This window comes from Mobula hypostoma, chromosome 20 (assembly GCF_963921235.1).
Source record: "Mobula hypostoma chromosome 20, sMobHyp1.1, whole genome shotgun sequence".
Taxonomy (NCBI): domain Eukaryota; kingdom Metazoa; phylum Chordata; class Chondrichthyes; order Myliobatiformes; family Myliobatidae; genus Mobula; species Mobula hypostoma.
This window is the reverse complement of record NC_086116.1, coordinates 33,699,409-33,724,444: the sequence shown is the minus strand read 5'-3', so window position 1 is coordinate 33,724,444 and position 25,036 is coordinate 33,699,409. Positions and strand designations below refer to the sequence as shown.

At 42.0% G+C, this 25,036-nt stretch overlaps 1 protein-coding gene across 11 annotated transcripts in view; it reads left to right on the top strand.

Annotated features, from left to right (window-relative positions):
• frmd4a (FERM domain containing 4A) overlaps positions 1-25,036 on the top strand; it is a 523,313-nt gene that overhangs the window by 385,944 nt on the left and 112,333 nt on the right. For all 11 annotated transcript variants that reach the window (XM_063072636.1, XM_063072634.1, XM_063072635.1 and 8 more), the window contains one exon: positions 4,362-4,384. In XM_063072636.1, the coding sequence (XP_062928706.1) occupies positions 4,362-4,384 (23 nt within the window). The remainder of the gene's footprint in view (positions 1-4,361; positions 4,385-25,036) is intronic.

Here is a 25,036-nt window from a genome sequence, read left to right as displayed (position 1 = left end):
GAAACTTTGCATCATTATCATTGGTCCAATTAATAAGTTACTTGGTTAAGGAAATTCCCTTCTTTAACAATTCAGGGCAGTGAGTTGTTGAACACAGACCAACTTCATTTTCCCATGGCCGTTTGCTTTCATTAAAGATTAACACTGAACCAAACCCACAGGTGCAGCTTTCAATTTAGGGTTTTGCATTTGTCAACAAGTAGGTGTGTAAAATTACCTGCATATATCTATCCTGAGGCTTTCTAATATATTAGTTAGACCACACTTAGAGTATTGTTCGCAGCTTTGGGCCCCTTATCTAAGAAAGGATGTGCTGGCATTGAAGAGGGTTCGGAGGGCATTCAGCAGAATGAAAGGGTTAATGTATGAGGAGTGTATGATGGCTCTGGGAGTTTAGAAGGATGAGGGGGAGGTCTCTTTGAAACCTATCAAATATTGAAATGCCTGCATAGAGTTGATTGGGAGAGGATAATTTCTGTGGTGGGGGAGTTGAGGACCAGAGGCACAGCCTCAAAATAGGAGAACGTCTCTTTAGAACAGAGATGAGGAGGAATTTCTTTAGCTAGAGGGTGGTAAATCTGTGAAATTTATTGCCACAGAAGGTTGTGGAAGCCAGGTCATTGGGTATATTTAAAGCAGAGGTTAATAGGTTCTTGATTAGTAAGGACGTCAAAGGTTACAGGGAGAAGGCCGGAGAATGGGGTTGAGAGGGATAATGTCAGCCGTGTTGGAATATTGGAGCAGATTTGATGGGCCACATGGCTTAATTCTGCGCCTGTGTCTAATGATCTTAAAACTTCAGTCAGACCGTACTTGGAGCATTGTGTGCTGTTCTGTCTGCCCAGTTATAGGAAGGATGTGGCAAGGGTACAGAAGAGGTTTACCCTAATGCTGCCTGGATTAGAAAATATGAGGTATAAGGAGATGAGGAGGAGCTGCTTTTCACAGAGAGTACTGAATCTGTGGAATTCTCTGTCCAGAGAAGCAGTTGATGCTATCTTATGAAATATATTGAAGACACAGTACTGTATATTGGTTAAAATAGGAAGGTGGTTGGGAAACAGAAATAACAGTACTTAGCTTTGTATTAGCTCAGGAGTATTAAGTGTTATTTGGTAACTGGAAAGACATAATATACAGTACTGTGCCAAAGTCTTAGGCACCCTAGCCTAAGTCTTTTGCACAGTACTGTATATTTTTTGCAAGGTGGAGCTGAGTCAACGATCATATTGAATGGCGGAGCAGGCTTCACAGGCCAGGTGATCTCCTACTGCTCCTAGATCATATATACACTCAGTGGCTACTTTATTAGGTACAGGAAGTAGCTAATGAAGTAGTAACTGAGTGTATGTTTGTGATTTGCTGCTGCTGTAGCCCATTCACTTCAAGGTTCAACGTGTGTGTTCAGAGATGCTCTTCTGTACACCACTGTTGTAATGCGTGGCTCTTTGAGTTACTGTCACCTTCCTGTCATCTTGAACCAGTCTGGCAATTCTCCTTTGACCTCTCTCATTAACAAGGTATTTTCGCCCACAGAACTGCCACACACTGGATGTTTTTTGCACCCCTCTCTATAACCTCAAGAGACTGCTGTTCGTGAAAATCCCAGGAGGTCAGCGGTTTCTGAGAAACTCTTAACACCCCATCTGGCACCATCAATCATTCCACAGTCAAAGTCACTTTGATCACATTTTTCCCCCATTCTGATGTTTGGTCTGATTAACAACTGAACCTCTTGACCATGTCTGTGTGCTTTTATGCATTGAGTTGCTGCCAGGTGATTGGCTGATGAGATATTTGCATTAACAAGCAGGTGTACCTAATAAGGTGGGCACTGAGTGCATGTTCTTAAGTCCTTTGAGGAGGGCTCCAGTAGATCACAGCAGGATTTCAATAAACTCACCGTATTTATAAATTATTGGTGGATTGGAATGCCACCACTTGCAGGATCTCTCCTTCCTAAAACCTGAAACCTATACATATCACTTCAGTGCAGGATTGTCATTCAGGCAGCTAGAATCAGAATCAGGTTTATTATCACTGACATACAGTACTGTGCAAAAGTCTGAGGCACATGTATAGCTAGGGTGCCTAAGACTGTAGTAAAAAAAAATTCATGGTATATGTGAGTGATGATAAACTTGATTCTGATATGGGTCTCTCTTGTGGACTGAGAATGGGGAGGAGACAGGGAGAGAGGAATCATAGTTGGGGAAAAAAGGGGAGGGAGTGGGAGGCACCAGAAAGACATTCTGTAATGATCAATAAACTAATTATTTGGAATCAAAGTACCTTGCTTGGTGTCTTCAGGGCTGAGTGTGTCTGCACCAGTGTCAACCCCCCCAACCTGGCACTCCTTCTCTGCCACCTGTCCCACACCCCTCCCGCAGTGCTCCACCAACACCACTCCCAACACCCTTTGCTCCCACCAAATTTACAACTTGCTTTCCGCTGCATGTTGACAAATACAGCGCTGTGCAAAAGTCTTGGGCTCCCTAGCTTTCTATATGTAATATATTAAGATATATACATCTTAAGACTTTTGCTTAGTACTGTATGTTGTGAAATTTATTGCTTTGTGGCAGCAGTACAATGCAGGATCTAAAAGTTACAATATATTTCATCAATATGTTGGACCAAGAGAGATACTCTGAGTTGTTGAAACCCAGGTACTTGATGCTGCTCTCTCCTTCCACCGCTGACCCCCTTGGTGAAAGCTGGTGAGTGTTCTGCTGACTTCCCCTTACAGAAGTCTGTAATCAGTTCCCAGATATTTTTGTAGAATGGTATCCGGAATGGGGCTAATTTCCCACCTACGTTAGCATAATGTACCTAAACATCAGCACACGTATCTGCATGGGCCTAATGTATATTTCATGTCACCTTTTGCCCTCGGCGAGATCAGTAAGTTTCAGTGGTGCTGAATTCTGCAACTTTCTTTGTGTAGAAAGGGAAGGGACTTGGGCCGGGTTCCAGCCAGTTCTTGGTTGAAACAGGATTGCCTCCTGAGTATGCCAGAACTATCATCTGTACCTGACAAATTGGTCTCTGAGTGTATATTCGTGGTCTTCTGCTGTGATAGCCCACGCACTTCAAGGTCCGATGTGTGTGTTCAAAGATGCTCTTCTGCACACCACTCTTGTGAATGAGTGAGTGAGACCTCCATTGGTCAAGGTTGACCATGCATCCCAGTTATCAGATACACAAGCCTGGGCAGTACAATATGGAGAGCAAGCTGCTGCCCATGTAGAAAAGCTCACTGCTGTCCATGCATCTGATTAACCCAAAGGAATGGCAGAGACTGATAAAGTTTGGCACCAGCAGTATCTCAGAAGTTGTCAGTCAGCTTTGAACTCGGAGTAGGACTGCTTTAGGAACTCCAGCTCTGGAGTTTTCCCTCAGGGTTTACTCCCGAATTCTTCACTGTGAGTGGGTATAGCCAAAGGCAGCGGAGGTTTGAGATCAGAGTTTCCTTCTAGTTGAGCTGACAACCACGGCTGATGAGCCCCATCTACCCGAAGCAATGGTTTTAAGGTGCCATTAACCCGCCTTTTCCCTTTCTCCTGTCAGGAGAAACTGTTTCATTGGGCTTAGTAGCTAAGCCGCACATGAAGGCCAGGACTTGATTGTCAGAGGCTATTTGAGGCGCAAGCCATTGGGAGTATATAATAGGTAGTGAGAGCTTATTCCCATTACCACTCAGGGCTATAACAACCTAAAGGTTATTGTAACGTGTGGTTACTTGAGTACTGTTACTGTCACCTTCCTGTCAGCTTGAATTAGTCTGGCCATTTTACTCTGACCTCTCTCATTATCAAAGTATTTTCGCCTACAGAACTGTCGCTCACTGTATGGTTTTTGTTCTTCACTCTGTAAACTCTAGAGCAGGGGTTCCCAACCTGTGGTCCACAGACCTCTTGGTTACTGATAAGGGTCCATGGCATCAAAAAAAAAATTGGGAACCCCTCCTCTGGAGTCAATTGTGCAGGAAATCAATAGTTTCTGAGATACTCAAACCACCCCATCTGGCACCAACGATCATTCCACAGTCAAAATCACTTAGATCACATTTCTTCCCTATTCTGATGTTGGTCTGAACAAAACTGGACCTCCTTACCATGTCTGCATGCTTTTTGTATTGAGTTGCTGCCACATGATTGGCTGGTTAGTTACTTGCATTAATGAGTGGGTGTGCCTAATAAAATGGCCACTGAATGTAATTTGCCCACACATGCTCAGTAAAGGCAATGTGTAGCCAAACCTGGGAAAGGTCCCATTGCAAGCTCTCAGGAACTGTTTGCATTAAAAATGGTTCCTTTGTTTGTAAGTCATTGATGGTCTGTTTCTTTCATTCTTTGCAGGAAGCTAAAGGCGACTATTCAAGGTAAGCTTGAATGGGACTCTCGGACATGGACCACAACTGTTTCCTACTATCCATTGAATGGAATGTGTTCTTCAGCTAAGTCTCTGGAGATTCTTGTGAGGGAGAAGAGCCTGTTTTTTGCAGTGTTGATGTAATTGATAGATTCAAAATTGTTTAATGCCATTTCCAGTACGCATATGTAAATGAGAATGAAATAATTGTTACTCCAGGTCTGATGCAACACAGAAAAAACACAATTAGATAAAGAACACAATAATAAAAAAACACAATAAATATAAATATGTAGCTTATATGCATAGATTGTATGTCCATGAAGTGACACTAGGCACAGAAGCGTCTGTACATTAGGTGACTCTGACAGGAAATGATAAAATATTGGTGGTTGGGTGTGTGGAGAGGTAGGTTAGTGGGTGGAGGTGTTGATCAGCCTCACTGCTTGGGAAAGTAACTGTTTTTTGAGTCTGGCAGTGCTGGCATGGATGCCACATGATAGCCACTCATGATGGGAGTGGGACAAGTAGGCTTTATTTACGTATGAAATGCAGCGACACCTTCACTGCTGTTTAAAGGAGGATATGCAGACAGTGTCTGTGGCTACCAGGGCTGCACGAGTTAGTGGTAGGACTGCAACTTTTTGTAGCAGTGATTTGGAAGAAATTGTAATAGAGGTAGTGTCAAAGTTATGTAGGGATTCCGTTCCTGAGAATAGAGGCAGTCCCCTGATTATGAAAGGATTCAATTCCTGAGAATCTTCCACAAGTTCTTTTCTCCAGAAATCAGAAAGTCCATGTTCTATAGAGGCTTGGTAGCATAGTAGTTAGTGTAATCCTTTACACAGTCAGCAGTAATATCTTAACATAAGTTGTACATTACTTACTCAACAAGGATCGTTTGCACCCTCTCTTAACAGGGGTTCCCAACCTGGGGTCCATGGACCCCTTTGTTAATAGTATTGGTCCATGGCATAAAAAAGCTTTGCAACCCCTGCTCCCTAAAGAATGGGATGAAACTACTTTCCTGCAGAGGTTTACTGGGCTAAATTCTATATTTTTCCCCATAAACCCACCAATTGGGGAGGCGCATAGTGCAATGGTTAGCACACCACTTTTTAGCAACCAGCTGTAAGATTGAGGTTCGATTCTCACTGCTGTCTGTAAAGAGTTTGTATGTGCTCCCTGTGACCATGTGGGTTTCCTCTGGGTGCTCCGGTTTCCTCCCACATTCCACAGAAATATGAGCTGGGGTTAGTAAATTCTTAGCATGCTATGTTGGCACCGGAAGCTTAGTGACACCTGCGCACTGCCCAGCACAATCCTCACTGATAGCTGGAAATGACGTATTTCACTGAATGCTTCAAAGTTCAAATTACATTTATTATCAAAGTTATATTATACCACCTTGAAATTTGTCTCCTTGCAGACAGCCACAAAACTAAGAAACCCAGTAGAACCCATTTTTTTTTTAAAAAGGAAACAAATTGTGCAAACAATAAAAGTTAGCAAGTAGAATTCAGAACTGAAGTTCATGAAAGTGAGTCCACAGCCGGTTAATTTCAGGCCACAGCCTTCGTTCAGCACAGAGACAAGTAAACCTCGTGGGGCAGCAAGCTGAACTTGCCCATCCATCTCTTCCAGCCCTAACCTTTTCCATCTGGCCTGGCTTAAATTGTCCAAACCTTGGGCTGTTCCTACCTCTCTGACCCGACCCCCATCGCCTCGATTCGGCCCATACCCGACCTTTCTGATTCAGCCCAGCGCTTGTATCAATCGAACCTCGTGTCTTTCTTCACTCACGGCCGCTGCCTCAACTCCGCTCGCCTCCATGTACACATTCTTGGCTTCAATGTACATGGTGACAAATGAAGCTAATCTTTCTTTATCCACTTTGTATTACCCTGTATACACTTCCTCTATATATTTCATTTCATTGAATAATTACCCTAACATACTTACATTTGGAATACGTTTTTTAAGTGAGTCATTGATGAATACCACGAAACATTTTATTACTTCTGCCTTTAAAAATGCTTTAAAAAATGTCCGGAATAATTTGCGTAAGGTCAGTTCTCTGGAAGTCAGGTCATCTGTAACCCGGGGATACCCTTTACTTACAATACTGGCAGTGTGAAGAAGGTTCTAGGGTAGTTTCTTGGGGTGAAGGGTTTAGCTTAAGAGGAATAATTCAGTACTTAAGGGGCCTGTTCAGTGCAGGTGAGAAGATTGAATAGTGACTATATTGAAACATGAAAGGTTCTGAGGGGCTTAACTCGACAAATTGAGCTTTTTGTTACGTATACAAGTGTGGTGACATACACAGGTACAATGAAAAATTTGCAGCAGCATCGCAGATATGTAGGTACCGACAACACACGTGATTAGTCAGGCCGTCAAAGGTTACAGGAAGACGGCAGGAGAATAGGGTTAAGAGGGATCATAAATCAGCCATGATGGAATGGTGGAACGGACTCAATGAGCTGAATGGCTTAATTCTGCTCCTGTGTTTTATAATACAGTAAGTCCCTGGATTAAGAATGTCCGACTAACGGACAACTTGTACTTACGAACGGACTGCCATGAAGCCTATTATATTAAAAATCTGAAAACATTGCGCGGCTGCAGCAGTTCGTCGGCTCAAGAAAGAACGCCCTCCGCCATTTTAAGTCAGATCACGTTGCTGTTAACACTGTTGAGTGTGTAACTTTGTATTTGGTTTAAATTTTTCTCATTTACCCTTGTAATCATGCCTCCAAAGCATAAATCCGATGCAAGTGCTGGTGATGCATCAAAGAAAAGGAAAACGATCACGATTGAAAATAAAGTGGAAGTAATAAAGCGATCGGAAATAGGTGAAACACCATCGGTCATTGGAAAAACGTTAGGCTACAGTCGGTCAGTGATTGGAACAATTTTAAAGGATAAAGTGAGAATAATGGAGCATGTGAAAGGCCCTGCCCTGATGAAATCTACAATTATTAATAAGCAACGCAGTGGTTTAATTATTGAAATGGAAAGGCTATTGATAATTTGGGTAGACGATCAAAATCAGCATAATATGCCTATTAGCCTTACTTTAGTGCAAGAAAAGGCTCGAAGCCTTTTCAATTATTTAAAAGCTGCACGTGCAGCAAGTGAAGGTGATTATGATGAAGAATTTGTTGTGAGTAGGGGTTGGTTCAATCATTTCAAAGTGAGGGCAAATTTACATAATATTAAAGTGCAAGGTGAAACAGCCAGTGCCAATGTAAGTGCTGCAAGTGATTTTCCTGAAATGTTGAAAAAAATTATTGGAGGGAGGTTATTTGCCAAACCAAATATTTAATGTAGATGAGACTGGCTTATTTTGGGGAAAAAAATGCCTGAAAGGACCTACGTTTCGAAAGAGAAAAAAAGTGCACCAGGGCATAAGGCTTCGAAAGATAGGCTAATGTTATTGATTGGGGGTAACGCATCCGAGGATTTAAAGCTCAAGCCTTTGCTTGTGTGTCACTCCCTAAATCCGAGGGCACTTCGCCATATCATTAAGGCATCTCTTCCCATTATCTGGAAGGCAAATGCAAAGGCTTGGGTTACAATTGCCATCTTTGAAGATTGGTTCTTGAACCATTTTGTCCCTGCTGTTGAACGTTATTGCTTGGCCAAGAAAATTCCTTTCAAGATTCTCATTTTCATTTTAAAATCTTTTTTATTAATTATTATTGAAAATCAACAAAAAATACATTAAAGTAATCAAGTCAACATGTCAATATGTACAATAAGAATTAAATTATCAAATAATTGATTAACAAAGCTAAACAATATATCAATAATAATAAGAAAAAACAAAATGTTAAAACCTTTTTTTTTGGAAAAAAGAAAGAAGGAAAAAAGAACCCTATTAACTAAAACAAAAAAAACCCTGCTAACAAAAAAAAATGAAAAAAAACCATTGGGAGCACAACCCCAGAGCTATACTCCATAGAAGCTTCCATAAAAGAAAAACATCAATCCGCCAACCAAATCCATTTAAACAAGAATCAGAAGGGAACCATCTTAATTAACTCAAATCAAATAGTAGTAGCGGGCAAAAGAACTCCACCTTTTCTCAAAGTCAAATCGAGGATCAAAAGTTCGAGTTCTGATTTTCTCCAAACTAAGACATAACATCACCTGAGAGAACCATAGTATCAAAGTGGGAGCAGAGGCATCTTTCCATTTCAATAAAGTAGCCCTTCTGGCCAATAATGTGACAAATGCAATTACATGTTGGTCTGATATAGAAATAGCATGAATATATTGAGGGATTACACTGAACAAAACTGTCAATTTATTAGGCTGTAAATTAATTTTAAAGCTTTAGAAATTGTAGAGAAAATAGTTTTCCAAAACTGTTTCAATACAGAACACGACCAAAACATATGTGTCAATGTAGACTATCAACATTAGGAAATATTTTAGACAGTCTCTCCTTTGTCAAACAGTAACGCTGTACAATTTTAAATTGAATTAGAGAGTGACTGGCACAAATCGAAGAAGAGTTAACCAACTTCAGAATTCGCAACCAATCCTCTGTTATCAAGGTCTTAATAAGCTTTCTTTCCCAATCTTGCTTAATCTTAAGTAAAGGATAATTGTACTGTTGTAATAGTAAATTATAAATTTTCCCAATAAAACCTTTCACTAAAGGATACATTTTAAAAATAATGTCTAACAGGTCAGAATCTTGTATATATGGAAAATAACTTAAATATTCTTGTAAGAAATGTCTGATCTGAAGATATTGCAAGAAATGTGAGTACGAAAGAGAATATTTAGTTACTAAGTTCTCAAAAGACATCAATCGACCTTCTTGGAACAGATCCATGAAGGAATAATCGCCTTTATTCCTCCAAAGAGAAAAGGTAGGATCACTAAGTGAAGGTTTAAATAAATAGTTCTGATAAATTAAACTAAGAAGGTTAAATTTTTTAAGATTAAAAAAATTTACGAAACTGGTACCAAATTCAAGATCCTCCTTGTGCTTGACAACACACCCGGACATCCGAGCACTTTAGGTGACCTTCACCCCGATGTAAAGGTCATATTTTTACCCCCCAGCAACATGTCGCTACTTCAGCCAATGAATCAGTACTCTCTCTCTTCAGTACAGTACTGTATGTAGTTACTTTCATTATTACTGTATTATTATGTTTAAGATATTTTAGTGTATATGGAAGTGTTTCTTAAGTGTTTTATACGCATAGAAAAGTAAAATATATACTATATACTAAGACAAACATTTGACTAACTGACGCTAAATAAGAACCGTATGTACCTGTTCTGACTTACCTACAAATTCAACTTAAAGACAGACTTAGGAACGGATCTTGTTTGTAACTCGGGGACTGCCTGTATAAATTATACCACACTAAACAAAATAATGGAAAACAAGACTTTACTGTAAAACAAAAACACAATCCCCAGAAACAAGTCCACTGTAGTGGAGAGGTGGTCTGTAGTGCTCTGTTGTTGAGGTAGTGACCAGAGTTGTGCCGGGTGTTTTAAACAATTGGTTAAAGAGAAGTAGCTGTTCCTGAACCTGGTGGTGAGGGACATCAAGCTTCCATACCTCCTGCCAAATGGTAGCAGCAAGAAAATGGTATGTCTCAGATGGTGGGGGTCTTTAATAGAATCAAGTTTAGTATCACTGACATACAGTATATCGTGAAATTAGTGTTTTGTGGCAGTAATACAGTGCAGGACATTAAAAATAATTGAGTTCTTTTGATCGCTGCCAAGAAGGAGTCTGTGAGTGGCCTATCGCTGTGTGGTTTGCTGTGGCAGGCGGGTAGACCTCTACATTCGTGTGGTGTCCCTCTCTTTCGATGACGAAAGACGTTACTGTGGTTCTGCGTTATGGATTGGACTGCTGTGTTTATGGACTGGGGACTTCCTTAGACTTGTGGTTTTTATATTCTGTGTTCTTTCGCCCATTTATTTCTGTTTTGTTGTGCTGGGGGGAGGTGTTGTCAGTGTTATTGTTCTGTTTAGTGTGGGGGGAGGGGTATAGGAGTCGATGCTCTTGTTCTGTTTTGCACAGGGGGAATGGGATTGAGGTTTCCCTCTGAATGACTTTCATGCTCTTTCTTTGTTGCGTGGCTATTTGGGGAAGCCATACCTCAGAGTTGTATATGGATGCATACTTTGATAATAAATGAACCTTTGAAGTTACAATAAGAATATAAATAGTGCAAGAGAGGAATAGTCGGGTATAGTGTTCATGGGATCCTGGACCACTCTGACATCTGACGGAGGGGAAGAAGCTGTTGCTAAAGCATTGAGTGTGCATCTTCAGGCTCCTGTACCTCCTCCCTGATGGTAGTAACGAAAAGAGGGCATGTACAAAGTATATTTATTATCAAACTGTATACCATATACAACCTTGAGATTTGTCACCTTACAGGCAGCCACAAATCAAACAAACCCAATAGAACCCTTTTTTTTTAAAAGGATTATCAAATCCCACTGCTACGCCGCAGTTCTGCCGCTTCGAATTGGCTCCAAGTCCACTCCAGCAATTACCATACACTAGCTCATTCCTGCACTCAGGCTCAGGCCCCGCCACTTCAATTAGGCCTATACACAACCGTCCTGCACCACTGTGACTTCGGTTCACGTAGCCAGGTCATATAGACAGTTCAGAAGTTCAGCTCTGAAAGGGAAGTTGCAGGCTATGGATGGCAGTGATTGTTGACCAGAAAAAGTATGATTACCCTTTAGTTAGTAGTTTTTCCTGGATGGTGAGGATACTTCATCGTGGACGCTGCCTCCTTCAAGGTACCACTTCTTGGAGATATCCTTGATGGTGAGGATGGCTGTGACTGTGATGGACCAGGATCAGTCCACTACTCTCTGCAGTCTCTGGTGTTTCTTTGCATTGGAACTGTCATATCAGGCTGTGATGCAACAAGTCAAGACACTTCCAACATCGTACCTATCAAAGTTTTTTGGGAGTATTTGATGATGGGTTGAATTTTCCTAAACTTCTAAGCAAGTGGACATGGTTGCAGAATAAGTAATCACATATTAAAGACAGAGGTGAGGAATTTCTTCTGAGTCAGGAATATTTTGGACTATTTTAATCCAGCAAGTTATATAGGTAGAGTTATTGATTATATTCAAGGCGGAAATAGATAGTGTTTTTTTTTGGCCAATTAAACAGTTGAGGGCTGTGGGAAATGGACAAGAGAGTGGAGCAGTATCGGACTAGCCCAGAGCAACACACACACAATGCTGGAAGAATTTAGCAGGTCAGGTAGCATCTGCGGAGGGAAGTGAACAGTCGCTGTTTCGGGCCAAGACCCTTTATTCCTCTCCACAAATGCTGTCTGACATGTTGAGTTCATCCAACATTTTGTGTGTACGTGTTGCTCAGGCAGCACAGTAGGGTAGCGGTTACAGTAACATCTAATACAACACTGCTGTTAGTAAGATGTATGTTCGTTTTCCCCATGACCGCGCACTTGGGTTTTCTCTGGGTGTTTTAGTTTCCTCCCATATTCCAAAGACATGCAGGTTAGTAGATTAATTGGTCAAGTGGGTATAATTGGGTGGTGCAGGCTTGTTGGGCCAGAAGCACCTATAACTATGCTGTATCTAAATAAAAAAACAAAATTCCAGCATCTGCAGGATCTCTAGTGTTTCAGACCAGATGGCCTTGATGAATGGGGGACCAATCTCAAAGGGCCAAATGGCCAATTCCTGCTTGTATTTCTTGCGCCTTTCTGTGCAGACCACAGTTCCAGTACATGTTAGTACCAGACATAGCTGTCTTGAATCTCCTAACCGTTATGTGTCTTCTGTGCATCTCTTGGAAAGCTTTTCTCGTACGTCCAGTGCCAACAAAGGCAGAAATGTTCCAGAAACACTGAGAGCTCTACGTCAGTAAATACACTGTGGGCTTGACTGCCAATTACAGCCCAGCTTTCAAGTACACTGTGTTTTCTTGTTTGACGTGCTCTAGCAGACCAGAGCTTGGTGTGACTTGGACACAAGGCTGACAAATTATTTATCAAGGTGCCTTTGAACCTTGGCTGCCTATGTGCCTAGTATTCGTGAGTGGGTCGAGTAGGCTTGGCAAACAATCTTAACAGTTGGATGTTATCCAGGCAGAAGGTAAGCTTTGTATTATTAGGAAAGTTTCCTGTTTGGCTTTTTGAATTTTTCTAAACCCTTTGCAGACAATGTCAGATGCAGTCTGTGTTCTTATTTTGGAAGCCTAGCAACAGGCACCGCAAGCTCCCATAGGAAGCAAAAAGCATTGGTCAGATTGCACTTGAGGTATTGAGAGCAAACTTAGGTCCCTTAACTGAGAAAGAATGTTCTGACATTTATAACAGTCCAGAGGAGGTCCATGAGAATGATCCTGGGAATGAAATGGTTAACGAATGAGGAGCATTTGATGGCTCTGGGCCTGTATCTGCCAGAGGGGGGATTGTATTGAAACCTATCAAATATTGAAAAGCCTTGTTAGAGTGAATGTGGAGAGGTTGCTTAATTTAGTGCAGGGGTTCCCAACCGGGGGTCCATAGATCCTTTGGTTAATGGTAGGGGTCCATGGCATTTTTAAAAAAAAGGTTGGCCACCCCTGCTAAAGTGGGGGAGTCCAGGACCAGAGGGCACAGGCTCAGAATAGAGGAATGTCTATGTAGAACAGAGTTGAAGAATTTCTGTAGCCAGCGGGTGATGAATCTGGAATTCATTGCCATATGTGGCTGTGGAGGCCAAGTCATTTAGTATATTTACAGCGGAGATTGATAGGTTCTTGATTAGTCAGGGCGTCAGAGGTTATGGGGAGAAGGCAGAAGAATGGATTTGAGAGATATAATACGTTCAAGTTAAAATTTAATTGTCCTTCACCAAAAAAAACATGAAAACAGCCAAACGAAACAGTGTTCATAGAGCCATAGAGAAGTACAGCACAGAAACAGGCCCTTTGGCCCATCTAGTCCATGCCAAACCATGTAAATTCTTCTGGGGCCAAAGTGCACAACACAGTGCCAACAATCACACACCGCACTTATAGCACATATAATTATTGGAGAAAATCATACAATCATGAAGGAATAATATAGCCCAAGTCCCTGCCTCTCACGAAAACAAACACACAGTAGTCCTCATTACCATAAATCAACCGTGATGGAATGTCAGACCAGACTCAGTCAGTGGAATGGCCTAATTTTGCTCCTGCGTCTTAACAGTTTACTGATCAGATAACTGATTAAAGGGTAATTTCACAGGAGATTAGGCAGAATTTCTGTGTCCTCTGAATGGGACCAGGGCATTTTCCATATTCAGAGACACAGGAGGCCACAGATACTGGAATCTGCAAAAACTCACAAGACATGGGTAACTCAGTGTGTCAGGCAGCGTCTGTGGAGGGAAGTGTTGAGTTGAGACCCGTCATCAGGACTGAAAGGAAGAGGTGTTAGTATAAAGAGGTGGAGGCAGGAAATGGGTGAGAAGAGCAACAGGCAGATGTGTGGAGGGAAGACTGGGAATAGTGTCAGAAGCTGGGAAGTGATAGATGAAGGTGCTGTACTTGCTTTACATTTATGATTGTTTGGCTAAGCACAACTTCATGCCATATTCAAGCTTGCTGATGACACCACTCTCACAGGCCAAATCAAAGGTGGTGACAAATCAGGGAGATTGAAAATCTGGCTGAGTGGTGCCACAACAACAACCTCTCACTCAGTGTCAGCAAGACCACGGAGCTGATTATTGACTTCAGGAGGAGGAAGCCGGAGGTCCATGAGCCTGTCCTCATCAGGGGATGAGAAGTGGGAATGGTCAGCAACTTCAAATTCTTCAATGTTGTCATTTCAGAGGATATGTTCTGTCCAGCATGTAAGTGCAATTACAAAGAAAACACAGCAGCTCCTCTACTTAGAAGTTTGTGAAGATTTTGGCATGACATCTAAGCTTTGACAAGCTTCTATAGATGTGTGGTGGAGAATATATTGACCGGTAGCATCACAGCCTGGTATAGAAACACCAACACCCTTGAATGGAAAGTCCTACAAAAAGGTATGAATACAGGCCAGTCCATCATGGGTAAAGCACTCCCAGCCGCTGAGCACATCTGCATGGAGTGCTGTTGCAGGTAAGTAGTACCCACTATCAGGCACCCCCACCACCCAGGTCATGCTCACTTCTCGCTACTGTCATCAGGAATAAGGTACAGGAGCCTCAGGACCTAAACAACCAGGTTCAGAAACGGTTATTACCCCCTCAACCATCAGACTCTTGAACCAGAAGGGGTAAATTCACTCAACTCATCATTGAACTTCTACAACCTGTGAACACACTTTCAGGGGCTCTTTATCTCATGTTCATGATGTTTACTGCTTATTTATTTTTCTGCACGGCTTGTTGTCTTTTGCACATTGGTTGTTTGTCCGTCCTGTTGGATGCAATCTTTCATTGATTCTATTGTGTTTCTTGGATTTTCTGAGTATGTCTGCAAGAAAATGAATCTCAGAGTTAAATATAGTGACTTGTATGTACTTTTGATAATAAATTTACTTTGAACAAAGAGTGGAAGATAATGCAATCTGATAGGAGAGAAAGATTGTAATGGAATAAAAGGGAAGGTAATGGAGAGTCTCAGCAGGTCAGGCAGCATCTGTGGAGGGACATCTGACCTTTCATCCAGATGAAAGGTCTGGACTTGAAACCTCGACTGTCCATTTCCCCCTTGACTTGCTCAGTTCCTCCAGCATCTCTCAAAATGCTGGATTACCTCAGCAGGCCAGGCAGCATCTCTAGAAAAGACTACAGTCAACATTTCGGGCCAAGACCCTTCAGCAGGACTGGAGAAAAAAAGATGAGGAGATGCTTGGATTTCTAGCATCTGCAGGTTTTCTCTTGGTTCCTCCAGTATCTGGTGTGTTGATCTCTCACATCCACCTGAGAGAACAGACAATGCCCTGCCTTATTGCCTCATCTACAAGATGGCTTGTTTCACAAAGTTTGTAAACTTGGCTAACTCCATGGTGGGCTGTAGCTTCCGGAAAATTGAGGGTGATTCCTTAAAAAGACAGGATCCATCATTAAGGACCCTTATCACCTGAGGCATACCCTCTTATTCGTACCATCAGAAAGGAGGTACAAGAGCCTGAAGTGTTTTAAGAACAGCTTCTCCCCCTCTGCCATTGGATTTCTGAACAGACCGCAATCACTATCTCACTATATTTGCACTTCTTACTTTTTTTTAATGTACGTTTCTTATTGCAACTTATACTATATTTTATGTCTTGCACTGTACTGCTGCTGCAAAACAAATTTCAGGACATACATCAGCAATAATAAACCTGATTCAGATTTTCTCCGTGCTGTACACAAGGTCAGTCTAGATTTTCTAAATTACTTTGGGCTGAAAACTTTCCTTCCCAGCATCTGCAGGCTCTTGTGTCTTCATGTTGGGAAGTATTGAGGTAGTGAAAGGCACCTCATAAATGCAACTCTCTCCCTCTTCACTCTGCACAAAAAAAATTACTCGTGCTTTGCGTGACAAAATGATCTTTAGAAACAAAAGGACTGGCTGGCTTTGTCCTTGGACAAACTGGCATTTAAATCCAAGGTTGAATCTCAGTGAATGAATCAAATGGCAGAACACAATCAGATCAAAGGCCGTTTTAACAAATTGGACAGAAAAAGACTGATTGAAACAAAAGGCTCCACTTCGAAACCACTTTCTACTTTTAATTAAATACTGGAATGTAGCTTGTAAACATTGAAAAATTCACCAAGAAATGAGGGAAACTAAATTAAAGAGAAACAAGGATTCCAGCCAAGAGTGTTAATTGAAAATCGGGCACGATTGCAGTGAAAGGGACAACTACCCCTGCGTGATCTTCTGCTGTTATACCTCTGCCCAGCTCAGACTCAGAATCTAGTTTATTATTGCTGACTTAAATGATGTAAAATTTGTTGCTTTGTAGTAGCAGTGCAATCCAAAGATGCAAAAATTACCATATTGAAATATAATTCTACAAAACAAGGTGCAAACGAAACAGAAAAGCAAGGTATTCATGGGCTCATTGTCCATTTAGAAATCTGATGGCAGAGGGGAAGATGCTGTTTCTGAATTGTTGAGTGGGTTTTCATGGTTCCTGTACTTCCTCCCTGATGTTAATCAGTGGAATTCATTACCACAGATGGCTGTGGAAGCCAAGTCATTGGGTATATTGAAAGTGGGGGTTCTTGGTTAGTAAGGGCATCAAAAATTACGGGGAGAAGGCAGGAGAGTGGAGTTGAGGAGGATAATACATTCAAGTTCAAGTTTAATTTAATTGTCATTCACCAATAAACATGAATTCCTCTGGGGTTAACACAGAACCAACACTCACACATTATACTTACAGCACATATAATTATGATAGCAGAAATAAATACAGACACAAAGACATAATATAGCCCAAATCCCTGAGTCTCATGAGAACAAGCACACAGCAATCCTCATCACCATAAATCAGCCGTGGCAGAGCTGACTCGATGGGCTGAATGGTGTAATTCTGCTCCTGTGTGTTATGGTGAGAGTTGTTAGAGATGGATTTAATGAGGCAGTACTGAAGATATCCTCTAACTTCAGTAAAGTACCAACATTATCTGATGTGAGGACCTGTGTCTTCCAGGAAGTCTGCTATCCTCTGTATGTGAAGCTAAATATGTTAACACACTCAACACTTACATAAGCAAACACACGCATGCATGTCTGGATAGAGAATCCTGCTCATGCATACATGTACATACATACAAACATACATGCAGACATGGACGTACAGATATTTGTACAACCATACAAGCCGAGGTAGTACTATATGATGGAAACAGGCCCGTCAGTCTGCTCTGACTATTATACTGACTCCCCACATTCCCATCAGCTCCCCAACTCTGGATTCCACCACTCCCCTACACTCTGAGGACTATTTACTGCAGCCAGTTAACCCAGTGACCTGCACGATCTTGGAATGTGGGAGGAAACCAGGGCACCTGGAGGATAACCTGGGCTCGCTGCTAAGAGATGTAGTTTGCAGAATGAAGTGACTGTGAGACTGTAAGCCAAACACAGTGGGTATTGGCAGCCAGACCTTGCTGCAGAGAGTGAAGTAAGCTAGTCCTTGAAGAGAAGGTGTATATCATATAACCTCCCTGTAGTGAGTACCTGTAGGTATCCACATCGGATAGGATTTAAAATCTTCACAGATAGCTATACTGCACCCAGAGGAAACCCACATGGAAAACGTGCAAACTTCTTACAGGCAGAGGCAGGACTTGAACCCAGATCGCCTGTACTGTAAAGCGTTGTGTTAACCACTACACTACCATGCTGCCCACATTTTGAGTTTAGAGTTTTGTGAACAGAGAACTCAATACCATCACAAAGTGCGTATGTGCATACATGTAAAGATTAAAGATCTATTAAAGATTAGCTTCATTTGTCACATACATTGAAACATACAGTGAAATGCAGTATTTGAATCAAAGCAAATCATCAAGGATTGTGCTGGGGGCAGCCTGCAAGTGTTGCCATGCTTCCTGTGCCAACGTAGTATGCCCACAACTTACTGACCCTAAGCATACATCTTGGAATGTGGAGGGGACCAGAGTACCTGGAGGAGACCCATGCTGTCACGGAGGGATCATACAAACTACTTACAGGCAGAAGTGGGAATTGAACCCTGATCAGTGATTGGTGAAGCTGTAAAGCTTTGTGCTAACCATTACGCTACCATGCCATGTCTGTGTGTTTTGTTTCACAGTGTATAGAGTTTGTACATTTCACTGTGTGTTTACAGTGAGCCTTATCCAATATACTATCTCAATACTCTCAGTATAGAGAGATTATACTGTATCCACCTACTCATCAAGGAATGCTACCAGAAATTTAGCATTGATTTTGAGAAGACTAGAATATAAAACCAAGGATGCAGTGCTGAGACTTTATAATACATTGCCTAGAACGTACTTGGAGTATTATAAGCAGTTTTGTGCCCCTTATCTGAGAAAAGATTTGCAGGCATTGGAGAGGGTCCAGAGAGATTCATAAGAATGATTCTGGGAATGAAAAGGTTAATGTATGAAGGGTGTTTGATGGCTCTTGGCCTGTTTAGAAGAATTAAGAGGATCTCTGAAACTTATCAAACATTGAAAGGTCCAGATAGAGTGGATATGGAGTGGATGTTTCCTCCAGTGGGAGAGTCTACGACCAGGTTGCACAGCCTCAACATAGACGGATGGCCATTTGGAACCGAGATGAGCAGGCATTTCTTTAGCGTGAGGGTGGTGAATCTGTGGAATTCATTGCCACAGATAGCTGTGGAGGCCAAATTATTGGGTATATTTAAAATGTACGTTGATGGGTTCTTGATTAGTCAGGGTGTCAAAGGTTACAGGGAGAAGGCAGGAGAATCGGGTTGAGAGGGATGATAAATCAGCCATGATGGAATGACAGAGCAACTTTGATGGGCCAAATAGCCTAATTCTGCTCCTATGTTTTTTGGCCTTATGGTGTTACAAATGCTTTGGAACGGTCATACTGCTGTGCTAGAAAACTGAGGTCGGCAGTAAACCTCTCAGGCCCTGGGCAGTGACTATCCATCACAACATACTAACACAAATGCACACATACATGCCACAATGTAGTTGGTTGAAGCCTTTAGTAAGTTTTCTGCTGGTAAAAGTTTGCTGAAGGTTTGCGCCAAGTTCACGTCTTTGCAGAGTGTTTACTTTCAAATGCCAGGCAAAAACATTATTTATTGAGATACTGTGCCAAATAGGCTGTTCTGGCCCTTCGAGCTGCATCGCCCAGCAACCTTCTAGACTAACCACAAGACAATTTACAATAACCAATTAACCTACTAACCAGCATGTCTTTAGACCGTGAGAGGAAACCGGAGCACCCCAAGGAAACCCATTCATTCCACGGGGAGGATGGACAAACTCCTTATAGAGGACACGGGGATTGAACTCCAAACTCCAGTGCCCTGAGCTGTAATTAAGTCGTGCTAACCACTACGCTACCGTGACACCACAACACAAGCTGAAAGATGTAAACTGTGGCGTAGGACTGAAAGCAGAGAACAGTAACATAAATGATGTACGAGTCCAACCCTGTCATTAGTTCCATGCTCAACTTCTTATTACTGTTCTGTTTTTAGTCACAAGATTTCCAATATCCTGTCTCCTGTATTTATAGAAATCCCCAAAACTCAGCAGTTTTCCCATCGATTAGATCCTGAGGAATTCAATCAGATAAATATATTTTGCAGTTATATCACTGTGCGGAACGCCGTGCTACTGGTGAGTGGGGCAGTTGTTACATATCGACTGAGGCAGGATTGTCCCCTGGTATTTGGTAACTGTTAATCGATTTATTATTGTCACACAGTGAAAATCTTAGTTTTGTATCCTATCCATGCACGTCAGTGCATTGAGCTGCTGTAGTACGAGGGAAAGTTACTAGGATGCCACAGTGGCATAGCGGTTAGCGTAGCTCTGTTACAGTTCAGGGTGTCAGGAATTCAGAGTTCAATTCCAGTGTCCTCTGTAAGAAATGTGTACGTTCTTCCCATGAGCGTGTGGGTTTCCTCAGAGTGTTCCAGTTTCCTCCCATGGTCCAAAAGCTGCAGTTAGTAGGGTAATTGGTCATTGTAACTTGCGCCATGATTAGGCTAAGGTTAAAGCGATGGATTGCTGCCAGTGTGGCATTGCTCGGAAGGGCGTGTTCTATTTTTATCATATAAGAACACCATTCGATAGGACGAATGTGTACTTTCTTTTTATGAGGGTTGGGGATTTCAAGATTAAGGTGAGAGGAGTGAGATTCACTAGGAACTTGAGGGCTAATGTTTTCACACAGAGGATGGTCAATATATGTAATGATGTGCCAAAGAGAAAGTGGCTGAGGCAGGTACAGTAACATTTAAAAGGCACTTGCACAGTGTTTTATTTGTCAATGTGGAGGAGAGAGCGAGTCTGGCAGGAACAAAGGACTGTCAAGGGCAGAGCGCCGTGGGAAGGGTGTGGGACAGGTGGCAGAGAAGGAATACCGGGGTGGGGGGGGGTGGGTTCAGACGCACCCAGCCCTGAGACAAAGTTATTTGATTCCAAACAATTGGTTTATTGGTCATTACAGAATACCTCTCTGCTGCTTCCTTACTCCTTCTCCTCTCCATTCCCCTTTTCCCAACCATGATTCCCCTCTCCCTGTCCCTTTGCCACTTTCAGTCCACAATAGAGACCCATTTCAGAATCAGGTTTATCATCACTCACATATATTTTTGTGGCAACAGTACAGTGCAATACATAAAATTACTACAGTACTGTGCAAAAGTCTGGGGCACCCTAGCTATATACTGTGTATGTGCTTAAGAGTTTCGCACAGTACTGTAGATTGTGAGGTCGAGTCCAATTTATCATACTAGGGAACTGTTCAATAGTCTTAGAACAGTGGGGTAGAAACTGTCCTTCCACATTTGTGGTACATCCTTTCTGGCTTTTGTACCTTCTACCTGATGGGGGAAGGTGGGGATGGTTAAGATAAAAGAGAACATCTGGGTTGGGTGGGGTCTTTGGTTTTTAAAATATTTTGTTAAGATATGACACGGAATAAGCACTTCCAGCCCTTTGAGCTGCACCATCCAGCGACCCCCTGATTTAATCCTGGCCTAATCATGGGACCATTTACACTGACCAATTAACCTACAAACAGGTACATCTTTGGACTGTGGGAGGGAACCGGAGCACCCGGAGGCAACACTCACAGTCACGGAGAGAGTGTACAGGCAGCGGTGGGAATTGAACCCGGGTCGCCGGTACTGTAAAGTGTTGTGCTAACCACTACGCTATTATGCTGACTGCTTTACCAAGACAGTGAGAAGTGTAGACAGATGCTTCTTGGCCCACTGAGTCCCACACACAGATTGCTTGTTGCCAGAACATCCATTTACTTCTGCATCTATTGTCCTTTGAGCGGAAACGTTCCAAACAGCACATCTTTCTAAAAGAAAACAGTATTGCAGCAACTGTGTCTTAATATAACAGCTTCTCATCTTTCAAAATGCTGGAGGAACTCAGCAGGTCAGGCAGCATCTGTGAAGAATCTCGGCCAGAAGCATTGACTCTTTATTCCTGTCCATGAAAGCTGCTTGACCTGCTGAGTTCCTCCAGCAAGTTACATGTGTTGCTCTGGATTTCCAGCATCTGCAGAATTTTGTGTTTTCTCCTTTTTCAACGTGCCTCTTCACTATAAATTCTGTCACAAGAGCAAACATGCTCTTTACAACCATTTATCAAAATGCCTCTGGATCGTATACTAGTACTTTATGCCTTATTATTATTACAAAGTATGATTTCTATTTATTATTATTTTTAGATCTGGTATCGATCTAGCCATGATCACAGTGAATGGTGGTGCTGGCTCGAAGGGCCGAATGGGCCTACTCCTGCACCTATTGTCTATTGTCTGTTGTATTCCATTGATTTGATTTGTTGAAAATAATATCTATGTCAAGTAACAATGATAGTTTTGCCAATTCTTCTGCAATTATTTTTGCCCGTAACTCATTCCAGGCCGGTAGTGCAGTTCCTGTTCAGTCATTAATATTTCAGATTGCAGAAGACCAATTGCCATCAATCGGAAATTATGGACATACAACGAGCAGCTAAAGTGCTCGAAACCTGACTTTCACTTCCACCCATTGCTCTGAAATACTCCCAGGGGTGTGCGGTTTTTCCAAAGGCTAAATATATCAGTAATACCTTGCACAAAATCTTTCGGTTAGCGTGTCTAGTGAGGAAGGACATCCACCCCCTCCCCAGTTTGCAGAGTTTCCTGTATCACACTGTTCTTCATCGCCTTTCCACTATCTTTCAACGATACTGATCCACTGTATTCTGTGTGAATGAGGATGTGTTCTAGTGTTGCGGGAGGCTGTCATTATACAAACCCCATTTCCAAAAAAGTTGGGATATTTTCCAAAATGCAATAAAAACAAAAATCTGTGATATGTTAATTCATGTGAACCTTTATTTAACTGACAAAAGTACAAAGAAAAGATTTTCAATAGTTTTACTGACCAACTTAATTGTATTTTGTAAATATACACAAATTTAGAATTTGATGGCTGCAACACACTCAACAAAAGTTGGGACAGAGATAAAATAAGATTGAAAAGTGCACAGAATATTCAAGTAACACCGGTTTGGAAGACTCCACATTAAGCAGGCTAATTGGTAGCAGATGCGGTATCATGACTGGGTATAAAAGTAGCGTCCATCAAAGGCTCGGGAGTACTTTGGAAAACCATTGTCACTCAACACAGTCCACCGCTGCATCCAGAAATGCAACTTGAAACTGTATTACGCAAGGAGGAAGCCATACATCAACTCTATGCAGAAACGCCGGCGAGTTCTCTGGGCCTGAGCTCATCTCAGATGGACCGAAAGACTGTGGAACCGTGTGCTGTGGTCAGATGAGTCCACATTTCAGCTAGTTTTCGGAAAAAACGGGCGTCAAGTTCTCCATGCCAAAGATGAAAACAACCATCCAGATTGTTATCAGCGAAAGGTGCAAAAGCCAGCATCTGTGATGGTATGGGGGTGCATTGGTGCCCACGGCATTGGTGAGTTGCATGTATGTGAAGGTACCATTGACTCTGAGGCATATATTAGGTTTTTAGAGAGACATATGTTGCCATCAAGGCGACATCTCTTCCCGGGACGTCCATGCTTATTTCAGCAGGACAATGCCAGACCACATTCTGCACAGGCTACAACAGCGTGGCTTTGTAGACACAGGGTGCGTGTACTTGACTGGCCTGCTGCCAGTCCAGACCTATCTCCTATTGAAAATGTATGGTGCATCATGAAGAGGAGAATCAGACAACGGAGACCACAGACTGTTCAGCAGCTGAAGTCTTATATCAAGCAAGAATGGACAAAATTTCCAATTGCAAATCTACTACAATTAGTATCCTCAGTTCCAAAACCATTAAAAGGTGTTATTAAAAGGAAAGGTGATGTAACACAATGGTAAACATGCCTCTGTCCCAACTTTTGTTGAGTGTGTTGCAGCCATCAAATTCTAAATTTGTGTATGTTTACAAAATACAATTAAGTTGGTCAGTAAAGCTATTGAAAATCTTTTCTTTGTACTTCTATCAGTTAAGTAAAGGTTCACGTGAATTAACATATCACAGAATTTTGTTTTTATTGCATTTTGGAAAATATCCCAACTGTTCTGGAAATGGAGTTTGTAAGATCAAGTTTTCAAAAAAAAGACAGTAGGAAATCCTCTTTCTCCATAAACTCATAGAACACTTTGGCCTACCTTGTCAATGCCAGCCATCAAGTATCTGTGCACACTAGATCCTGTTGCAGTGTTCTGACTCGAAAAGTTGACGATTCCTGACCTCCCACAGAGTCCTCCCTAGGTCCCACACCACCATATTCAAAAACAGTTCATACCCTTCAACCACCAGGCTCCTGAACCAGTGTGGATAACCTCACTCACCTCAATGCTGAATTGCTTCCACAGCCTGTGCACTCATTTTCAAAGCCTCTACAGCTCATGTTCTTGATTCTGTTTATTTATCGCTTATGTATTTGCAGAGTTTGCCTTCCTTTGTACGTCGGTTGTCTGCCAGTCTGTCTTTGTGTATAATTTTTCATTGATTCTGTCGTATTTCCTTGTTCTAGTGTGAATGCCTACAAGAAAATGAGTTTTCGGGTAATAGATGATGACATACGTGTATTTTGATAATACATTTACTCTGAACATTAGTTGCTGCTTAACCCACTGAGTCCCTCCAGCAGTTTGTCTGTTGATCTATTGACCCTATTTCCAATTACTAGCACTTGGTTAGTAGCCATTTTACACTTTGGATATTCAAGTGCTGGTCCAGACTCTCCTTAAATGTTGTGAGAGTCTCTGCGCATCATCCATCCCAGGCCATGAGGCCATGAGACATAGGTGCAGCATTAGGCCATTCAGCCCATTGAGGTGCTCCGCCATTCTAATATGGCTGATTTATTATCCCTCTCAGCCCCATTCTCCTGCCTTCTCCCCATAAGCTTTGACACTCTGACTAATCAAGAACCTATCAACCTCTGCTTTAAATATACCAAATGACTTGACCTCTACAGCCGTCTGTGGCAATGAATTCCACAGATTCACTACTTCCTAGCTCAAGAAATTCCTTCTCATTGCTGTTCTTTGGAGTCATCCTCTTATTCTGAGTTTCTGCCCTCTTCTCCTAGACCAGGGGTTCACAATCTGGAATCTGCAGACCCCTTACTTAATGGTATTGGTCCATCGCATAAAAAACATTGGGGACCCCCTGTTCTAGATACTCCCATCATCAATAGCAGCATCTCTGGATGTTGTTTGAAGGAAATAGCTACCACACTATATTTACCAGGTGGTTGTAAAAATCCTTCTAATTCACATTAGGGATAATATTTTCCATCTTTACCCAATCTGTCCTACATGTAACTCTAGGCACAGTAGTGGTAGCAGTTAGCACAATGCTTTACCCGGGCTCAATTCCGCCGTTGCCTGTAAGGATTCTCCCTGTGACTGTGTGTATTTCCTCTGGGTGCTCTGGTTTCTTCCCACATTCCAAAAACATTC